Raw genomic sequence first — 10,307 nt, forward strand, 5'->3', positions numbered from 1 at the left:
GTAAGGTTCTGTGAGGTTTGATGTGAAACGCTCTGTTCTAGAGGACCTACTGAGTCAGTATTGTTCACAGTGATGGTGCTGGGAACCAGACATCCAAAGAGTACCTCACAGAAAGCTATTATACAAAACATGCTTATGAATACACTGCCTGATGCCTGTGACCTTGTTTCACGATAGTTCTGAGATGAAGTTTTGGCCAAAAACACCTTTGTCTATGCAGGCTGTTGCAAGAAAAAGTAGTACCACAAAGAAATCTTATTTTTTCAGATTGGTACTATTTTACCGCTGTCATTACAAAACCCAGAACACACATATAGGTTCACTGGTCACTTTGGCTAATAAATAAAATGGTGATTCCAGCTTCCCATCAAGACCACCATCGACAAACCTGAGTCAGTAAGTTTATCTTCGGTGTCCCACTTCACATCAAAGCACTCTGAATAATGTTTACATCTCAACATTCTCATGATTCATAGAAAGATGCTCTGCACTTTTGCCTGAAAACATCAGTTGTTAATGCACGCGAAACATTCTTCACAGATGTTAGGCTATTCAACGAGTAAGAAAATGTTACCCACCACAAAGATAATATTGAGCTTGTGCAAAACACTGCGCAGACCAACTGCTGGACACTAATGTAAATGTGCCCAAGTTCAGCTCCAGGCTCTGAGGGAGCATATGGCGCGGAAGATTAGGAAGAACAGTAGTCTCAGCAGAACCCCTACCATCACAGCTGCTATCAGCATTATTGTTATGGCTACGTACAGAGAGCAAGATTTAGGTCACGTATTCATACATACTTCAGCGACCTAGCGGTAATCAACAGATCCGATTCCCATGGAGCATGCACATACACACAAGCACTCTCATGTGCTGTAAACCACAGCGATGGTGGTGGTAGCTGGTGGTGACTGACAGATTGGGTGATTGTTCATTATGGATGACACACCGCGGCGTGTGCACTTTTCCCCTGAGTGTGGATGGGACAGGAAGCCTGAGCTGTAGCTGCTTCCTCATCGTTTCCTATTGGCCTTGTGAGCGAGGCCTCACACAGCAGGCAGGCGCATTGGGCCTGAACACTAGCAGGATGTTTAACAATTCACTCAGCCCATGATTTGACTCAAAATATTAGCTTCACGATTTGATATTCTCATGACCAAAATTTGAATGAAGAAAAATACAATATGCTATACTATTGCCATGTTGTTGTACAAACTTGCTAACAGCTCTAGAGCTGGTACAGAGGAGGAGCGCTGGAGGGAGTTGCTGAAAGTCCTGATAATTTGCAAAGGGTGTTCAAACAACACATCTGCATTAGATGGAATAACTAAAAGAACGCCCGTTCCCCACAACACACACTCACATGTTTTGCACTGCGATATCACAAATGTCATGATGCTCTGTTACAACCCTAACGTCAACAGCAAATGGAGATCTCATCTATATGGGCTGACCAATTAACGAACTGCCACCAATCTTAAAAATTTCAAAAGAAACAAACTGGTCCATATACTAGATTCCAGTAGCGTTAGTTGATGCGTAGTGGATAAAAAAATAGCTTAACATCTCAGAATCACCACTGTTCACATTTACTGCTTCCAACCTGTTGTCTGTCAACGTAGCAGTGTGCACACTACACAAGTCATTGCAGATGAGGCTCATACACATAAACACCCATAAACACACTACATGAGCTTTCACCCAAGAGTGCCTGCTGACAACAACCCACTGTTTCATGGAAACAACGGCGAGAAGCGTTACAGGTCAAACTGGTGCTGAAGAACAGACTGTTTCTGCAATAAAGTGTGAGGAGAGAAAAAGAAGAGAACACAAATCTACTTGAAATCATTTCAAAGCAAGGATTTGCTCTCTTTCCACAACCCTATAGCCTCCCTCTGTTTCCTTGGTCCACACAGAGCACTATTGCCACTGCCAGCTCAGAGGAGAAAGCTGCCTCAGAAGGTTCCTTCAGACTCCAGACTTAGCCTCTGTAGCAGTGAGCAGCAGCCTTGGTCAATGTTTATGGATTTTTTTTCACGTTTTTTTTTTCCATTGTTTTGCTTGCACGTTTCTCTTTCCCAGAGTTCTTTCACACTCTGATTGGCTACTGCTCCTCGCTGCTCCTACTGCTTGTTGCGGAAGTGCTGAAGAACTGAGAAAATCACATTGAACCATTCACACTACACGAGCACTCCTCACGGGCATGTGCAGCACTCTGGAGTGGTGTGTCACCAATCCCAAAAAAGAGGCTGCCACTGGAAACTGCTTTGTGTACATTACATCCTCATTTAGAACTTTTGTACCATTTGATTACAGATTCCCAAAAATGTCAGACATCACCACACAGCACACATACACTCAGACACACTATGCATACAGATCTGTGGTCCATAAATATATTTACATGTACACTGTATCTACGGGTGTATGTGCATCAAGAGCTCTGTAATTACGTGTGAATTAAATGTTTTAAAATGTCAATATTTCTTGTAATGAACTGCATTCCTGAAATGCAATGCAAATCTCTGTAACACTGTTCACAATGTGTTCAAGTGTTCTTGCTATAACTCTTAAAAATACTACACAATCAATGTAATGTATTGACATTTGTAAAATTTATAATAGAGCAAGATTATGACTGCACCCCAGAAGAGAATTTGGGTTTAAACGGGTTAAACGCTCAGGAGCTATAAGACATCATTATTGCTGAACATAACAAGCACCTAACTAGTTTGTACTACCATTTTAAAACAGATTGTACAACTCCAAACAAAGTAAGAAGAGCTTGAACGCCTTTTTCAGGCTTTAATTGTTAATGTTTCATTTTTAAATTGTAAAACAGCCCAAAAAAAATTGTGCTGAAGGACAATAATTTGCCTATAAACACATCCTCCCAATTCCCCGAGTTAGCAAGAAATATCACACAGCACACAGTAGACCTGCTCCATAAATACTCTGGAGCAGGGCTTGCTCCAGGCTTGCTAAGTTTAGACAGCAAGGCAAATTACAAGCCCGCTGGCACAGGGACTGCTCCAGCGAGGGAGGGAACAGGCCTGTGGTTTGTCGGGTCAGAGGCGGTAACTGCAATAGTTACAGGAGTGGTGCGTGCAGCCCACTGCACATTAGAGCTGCACAATATAGCGCTTGTTAAAGGTGATCTCCATCGATTTTTCAAAATATCTGAACAATTAAGTCTTTAAGATGTAAATTAAGTCATTCACAGCGATTTAAATTCCATTCTAGAGAAACTTCCTGAGCCAGAATTATTCACAGTGGTGGTGACAGGCACCAGATGTCCAAAGAGTTTAAAGGCTTTAAAAGCTACCTCACAGACAGTTATTACAAGAAGTGGTTATAAAATGGTCCCTGATGCCTTAAACATTATTCATGGTAAACTGCCAAACTGTTTATTGTCTAAATCGCTAACTGCTTGGATACATGATCTGCACTGTATACACTGCATTGCACCTGTAGACCTTCACAAAAAAAAAAAAGCCACAAAACTCGGATAGATATATTTCCTAAACACACACACACACGTACTGGGATCTGCCAAGTTTAGAAAGCAAGGCAAATTACAAGCTGGCTGGCCAAGGAAGTGAAATGGTCTGTGGTTTCTCATCAATCAGCACTGATATCAGTGTATCGCTAATCAGTGCAGTGTCACTTCCACTGCTAATTAACCAATCATTACTAACCAGTATCAGAGATGTGTAGACAGGCTTGTGCTGTAGGACAAGACAGAAAAAAGGTCTTAAGCCATTAAAGATTTATCAGCTTAGACGCTGACACTGTAGGAGGAACGAGTTCAAGCTAGTAATGCTTTTTACAGCATAGCCCAAAAAAATAAAGCCACTTTGTTCAGTACTCTGCCATTGTGATCATCCACTAATGCGAATAAACATTTCTATTCTTTCATCGTTTTTGGTTCTTCAGGTCATAGAAATTTGTGGATCAGTTTGGGATGTTTTCCCACAGATGTTGAGCTTGAAAACCCAGCTACATCTTGGAAACAGATGTTTCAAAACGTGATACCAAGCTGGAGAAGCAACACACACACACACACACACACACGACTTGCACAAGTCTTTCGTTTGTGTTACCGTCTGCATGAACGAGACCACTACAAAGCCTTCTTATGGCTGCTGAATCAAGAGCGAGAGTCTGAGGGAAGACCTCTAATCTGACACGGTGGTGCAGGCTTAGAACTCCTCTATTTTCTTTCTGCATTTAAGATGTTGCGATTTAACTAAGCAATACTGCAGAAAAAAGAATACATGGCAAGGCTATCTGGTAACTTATCAATACTACAGCCAGGACCACTAGTTTATCATCTAAATGCTAGAAAGATTACATTTCTATTCAGCTGTGTCCTCATTTAGCACAGTGGTGCTACCCCAACACAGGGCTTTATCACACTCTCGCTTTTGATCTCTGGAAGAAGGGAGGAATGATGGCTAGCCATCCACACCTCAGTGCGAGTTCCAACGCGTGAGAAAAACCCTGCTCCTCCATCCCACCTAAATCCAGCAAGCCCCTTACCTTCCCTGCAATGGAAAGTGACATACATTCAACGTCTGCCCAGAAAATGAGGCATAATGAATCTACTTGGTTTCACATCCTCATTGTGCATACTTTGGATGTCTTCCCTGCAAACTGTTTTGTCTGAACTACAAGAATGTTTCAAGTTAAAAGCCATATGGCCACTCAACACTGCCCAAGGACTGAAACCTAGTCCTAAAGGCCTAAGCTACTGCCCTATGACAGGCACCAAAGCAAGCCTTCAAATGGCTTCCCTGTCCCAACTGCAGTCTGAAACTTTTGCTAATGACTAACCTAAAGAGGCCAAATTGGCTGGTTAGCTATGTTGTTCCCCATCTCCCAACTGAAGACGGAGGAATCTGGAGCTCAAATAAACAAACATTACTTACTATGGCCCTCTACGGTTTCACAGCACCAATAACAAGCTAGAACGTTTTGGTTTTTAAGACCTATGGCATGTCTCAGTAGATGCATTTTCTGCTTTATTTTATTTACATGCACTTGCCTCAACACAATGGACGATCACAGCCATTTCACATGTAAACATATGACTGTGAAAGCTAATAGTAGTGGGAAATAACTGTGGTCAGCTTAAATATTCACGGTTGAGTAAAGTTAAATTAAAATAATAGTGATCAGGCATTTATGTACTAATTGTGACAGGCCTGCACATGTATGTGCTTGGCAGTCAGCCTGTTTAGACTCATGGCTCCAGTGCAAAACTAATGTCAGCAGCAATGTCTAGTAAGCAATGGAAGCTTAAAAAGCATGGATGGAAATTCAGGCCTTGAGATGGATTCTCCTACATATTGAGCACTATGTAACTATGATTGTACTTTTGTCCATTCTTAATAAAATGTCAGAAAGCACATAAGCAAGTGTATGTGAGATTACTTGACATATTGATGGACTACTGTACACCAACATTTGGCCTAAGTGGAAAACTCAAAAATCACCTTCTTGCCAAATTATCGCTTTAAAAGCCACATGGCTACTCACAACACTGCACAGGGAGAGCTTACTTTTCTTGAGCCATTTTTCTAGAGCATTCTCCCAGTTGGCAGGCTCAAGTAGGCTATGCCCTGAACATACAATAAGTAAGGCAGCTAAGGGATCTCTGTGGCATGCAGCCACAGCAGGGCCAGAGCTCAGAGACTTCAGAGTGTGACTTGGGGGCATGTGCCTAAAGCAGCCTTAAAGAAGAAGGGATTTGAAGACCAAAGCCATGTGGCAGCTGTCACTCGCCACAAACAGCACGCAAACAGGGACGCCGAGGAAGAAGAACATTCTTTTTCTTACAGTCCAGCCACAAGGGTAACTTGTTTGCTTATTCGTGGATAGGGAGGCCCATCTGATTCACAACAGTCCAGATTTTACTGATTTATACTCAGTACCTGTTCAGAACTGGGTGTAAACCAGTAAAAGCTGGAGTATCGTGAACTGTTCTGATACGGTCGCTGGAAAAGCTGGAATTTATGGAATACACAGCTAGTAAGGAGTATTAATATTAATATACCAAATTAGCAGCATTGATAGAAGCATAGATAATGTGGTACACAAGTAAGCGTGTAGTTTGTAATTTGTCAAAGCATATAAATACACAATTACGCTTATTCACTTATTCCACAAACACGAAAACCAAAGTACCAATAAACTGTGATGTAAATGGATCTTTATTGGTGACATCTAAAATTTGGTTACACTGGCTTTTATTCATCAAAGCTGCCCACAGCCAAATGTGACTTCACCAGCAGTTTTGTTTTATTTTTGGCGCATCTGTACAATCAAATTCACATTTGGTCAATTTCAGTGTAACAGTTTGACATCAACGACATAAACGGACCGTTAAGTGCAGCAGTACTGACAAGAGTAGACCTGACAAAATCTCAAAGATATTTCTCCTTATTCACAAAGCATTCAAACATTTGTGCTTTAGCTCAGTATCACAGGCCTACAAGAACTTTGGCTCTGGATGAAAGTGAAAGACTGACTGAAGCCCAAGCCACTCACCTCGAGATCGAAGAACTCCTGAGCATCGTCCAGGCCTTGGACACGGATCTGCAGGGCCTTGCTCTGGCCTTTGCCCCCTGCGCCCATGGCAGTGCTGAGGCTCTGCCCAGGCTCCAGGGTACTGATGCCCGCATTGAACTGCGAGCCCAGACGCGTGCCAGGTGTCTGCAGCGACCGGTAAGTTCCCTCAATCTCGCCCATTGCTGCTCACGCCGCAGCCCACCCTCAACACACACACACTCTCTCCTGCCTGTAAAGAGAACAAAGAATACATATAAGAAAAACAAACCCAAACAAGCTTGAGACTTTTTTGGGGTTAAAATGTGGATTGGAGCAAGAAAACATGTGCAGGACAGGGGGATTACAGTAGCAGGAATTGGGAAACATTGTCTTTTTTATTTCTCTATGAGCTGTGCATGCTGTACTGGTGGGTGCCTCAGCGCAACTGTTAGGTCCGTCTAAGGTCTGACACAGCCTAGCAGAAACATTGCTCACCCTCTGCTGAAAAGTGATCAATCATTCCATGTGACGCACCAGGAAGAAATGGATCCACCCCCAAAACAAACTGTGACTGTATTATCAGCATGCTTTGTTTTACTGCCATGGGAAACCACATCAGGAGAATATTTCCTTATGCTGCAGTTTAAAAGGCCCATATGACTGAGGAAAATTCCTTTTTTTTTTTTTACTCTTTATTTAGTACATACTAAGTACATAAAACCTAAAGTTTCAGAAACATTTCTTTCACTATCCAGTCCAAATGGTCCATATGTAGAATCTAACCAGCTTTGAATGAACTGTTTTTGTGATGTCACAAAAACCTCTACATTTAAATCTGCATACTCAGCCCACAGCAGGTTAGCTCCACTCTTTCATGATGAAGTTACAAGGAGCGTTTTGGCCTGGACCGTTTTTGAATGAGGGGCAACACAGGGCAGCGGTCATTTACATAATCAGCCTTAAAGATACAGTGACAAAAAAAAATCTGTTACAAGAAATAAAAGAAAAATGTAGGATCTGGGTCCTTATAACTCAACGAGACCACAGTTCTGTGTTTACAACAAACACAAAGTGTTAACTTCGTACGTAGAAATGTCACGTAAACATACATTTCCATAACAGTCTGCCTGCAGAATTAGAAATCTTGACTCATTCTGGTCGAGTCCAGCTTTTCATTCTGTGCACATGCAAGCAATTCCAGGCACCTATGCAGACCACTACCCCCTACGTTTGCATCTCCATCTACGCACAAAATATCATGCCAGTGGTTTCCAACTCTGACATTGTCACTTTACCACGTTAAATGCATTATGGAGACAAGAAACAGCTATAATACAGCAAGCTCTCAGCACATTAAGTTCACAGGACTGAAATGGATTGTGTTCTATTCTAGACGTGGCCCTAATGATTTCCATCACAACATTTTTGTGGTAAGCATTTGGCACGCTGATGCGTACCCCAAACTCATCAGCTCAAGCAGCACACACCATGGGCTGCAGAACAGGATTTAGTCAACCAGGGCTGTGATCCTTTAAATGGTGATGTGGCCTTAGGCCTGGGCGTTTTAAAGGGACTAATGTTTCCTTACACGTCTTCAAAGTTTTACTTTTGGCCAACAAAACAGCCACTTTAGACGTTCAGTGTGCTACTGCACCAAATGCAGCATCCTATAAATGAACCTGCGCCGGGGCAATCCGACCTAAAACCAGCGTTTAACGTGTTTTGTTATGCTGTGCAGTACATCGCATAACTCACACGGTTAAAAGTGTCAAAAGTTAAATTCTTTTACTTGCAATTCTAAATATCTCAAAGAAGGCTTTCTCTTCACTACCCAAAACCATTTTCGCTTAGAGCGCAGCATAATTTTGATATTGCACTTTGCCAGTATTTGAAAAAGATACCAATGAACATTTGGTTTTCAGCCAGGGATGAGTGCTTTTAACTTGGGATACACAACCCTACTATATAGAACTCTGTAGCGCAGCACTGTATCCCTCAGGCTCATTGGTTTGACGGCGTTCACAATTTATCCATTTTTTGGATTCAGCCGTCAATGTTCTCTCACTACAACACCCAGAATGCATTTCAAACACTACATAGGGGAGTAAAGAAATGCACTTCTTTATAGGTTAATAAATCCACACGATATCCTCCTAGCAGTAACATCACCTAGCGGGAAAAACCTTATAAACAACTCCAGCTGCCCACCCTCACACATCCATCACACATCTCCAAGCACGATCTGACATAGATCTGACATAGTGTCACCGCTGTGGGAAACAGGTAGGTATGTTTTAATAAAAGGCGAAGCCCCTGGTTACATTTCTGATTGTGACCAGAGAGCCCCTTTAAGATTTTCTTAAGAATGCATGAATTATGTGAAAGGCTTTTAACCTCCTTTCACCATCACGTCTGTGTCTGTGTTTTGTTTGTGCCATTGTGTAAGCAGAGAAAGGAGATCATTCAGTCTCGAAAAGAGAAAGGGTGATCAGACTGAGGCCAAAGCTCACAATAATAATTAATAATACAACAATAAGTCCTGCTGTAACCCTAAATGTCCTTTAAACAGGCACCAATGCGGTCTAGCAGTAACCCTGCACTTCAACTCGAGAGCTGAATAAGGGCGAACATATGAATCCATGATTATGATATTCATAGAAGTAAATACTCAGGTTAAGATAAGTTATAAAGTTAATATAAACGAGCGCTTCAAACATTTGAAAGATCATTTGAGTAAGAATTTAAAGTGAAAGCTATTCATTACACTGCAGTCCAGACCACTGACTGGCTTTGGCGTGAGGAAGAACTTCAACAACCCAGTAACCCACTGAGAACAGCAACCTGATTTACTCTTCCTCACACCCCACCCACCCCCCTCACCCTCCTCACCCCCCTCACCCCCCCTCACACTCACACACACACACACACACACACACACACACACAGAGCAATGGTCACCTCTCTGTTCCCGAACTACTTCAAGTAAGTGACTCTAATCTTCAAATCTGTGCTCTCCAGTAAACAAACACGCTCGTCCATGAGCTCCACGGAGCTCCACGGAGCCACAGCTCTGATCTGTTCCACAGCAACGCACAAAGTTGGAGACTTCCAGAGTCGCGCTCCCCCCGACTATTTGAAGCAGCAATAAAAGACGACGTTTAAACTCGTTCAAGAAGCGGTTTTAAAGCAGAACTGAATGAATTAACTCGATTTTCCGGCAGTAAAGCAGCTCCTACCTCTGTCCCGTCCCTCTGTGCTTCTTCAACTCTTTCGCTCGACTAGAGCTGCAGGCGAGACGCACACAAAGGCGCGTTCTGATTGGAGGATCGAGGAGAAAGCTCTCCTCCTATTGGACCACAGTCTCATAAAGGCATTCTATCACTATTGGTCAAGTGGCCATCCACCTCTGAATTTTGATTGGCTAAGTCACATTCAAATCAGCTCAGTCATTGGTTATTTCAAGCAATTGTTTTTGTGCTCCATTGAAGTTTCTGAGGGTCCAAATCTTACACGGTGGATTATAAATGAGTATTTAACTGACCAAATAAAATAGAAAGACTTTTATTTCGAGCTCACATTGTGTTCCTATCAAAAACACACACTAGACTATAAAGACGATAGTGAGGTGAAATATGGAAATAAATAAATAAAGAAATGCATATCCTGTATGGTTTTTGCTGTGTAAGATAGGGTTTGAGTGGTTTAAAGGGGAATTCAAATTTGTCCATTTTTTTTCAAAATTTCTCCATCATTAC

The 10,307-nt window shown here is 42.2% G+C and overlaps 1 protein-coding gene across 7 annotated transcripts in view; it reads right to left on the bottom strand.

Moving 5' to 3' along the window:
- farp2 (FERM, RhoGEF and pleckstrin domain protein 2) overlaps window positions 1-9,861 on the bottom strand; it is a 67,138-nt gene extending 57,277 nt beyond the window's left edge. For 6 of the 7 annotated variants that reach the window (XM_017697954.2, XM_017697952.2, XM_017697953.2 and 3 more), the window contains exons 1-2: window positions 9,789-9,861; window positions 6,553-6,802 (exon numbers count right to left, since the gene is read on the bottom strand). In XM_017697954.2, coding sequence (XP_017553443.1) covers window positions 6,553-6,753 — 201 coding nt within the window. In that variant the 5' untranslated portion in view covers window positions 6,754-6,802; window positions 9,789-9,861. Of the gene's footprint in view, window positions 1-6,552; window positions 6,803-9,510; window positions 9,710-9,788 lie in introns of those variants that run through there. The other variant, XM_017697950.2, reaches the window with a different exon arrangement.
- Window positions 9,862-10,307: the final 446 nt, after the last annotated feature.

Source organism: Pygocentrus nattereri, chromosome 26, assembly GCF_015220715.1.
Source record: "Pygocentrus nattereri isolate fPygNat1 chromosome 26, fPygNat1.pri, whole genome shotgun sequence".
NCBI lineage: Eukaryota > Metazoa > Chordata > Actinopteri > Characiformes > Serrasalmidae > Pygocentrus > Pygocentrus nattereri.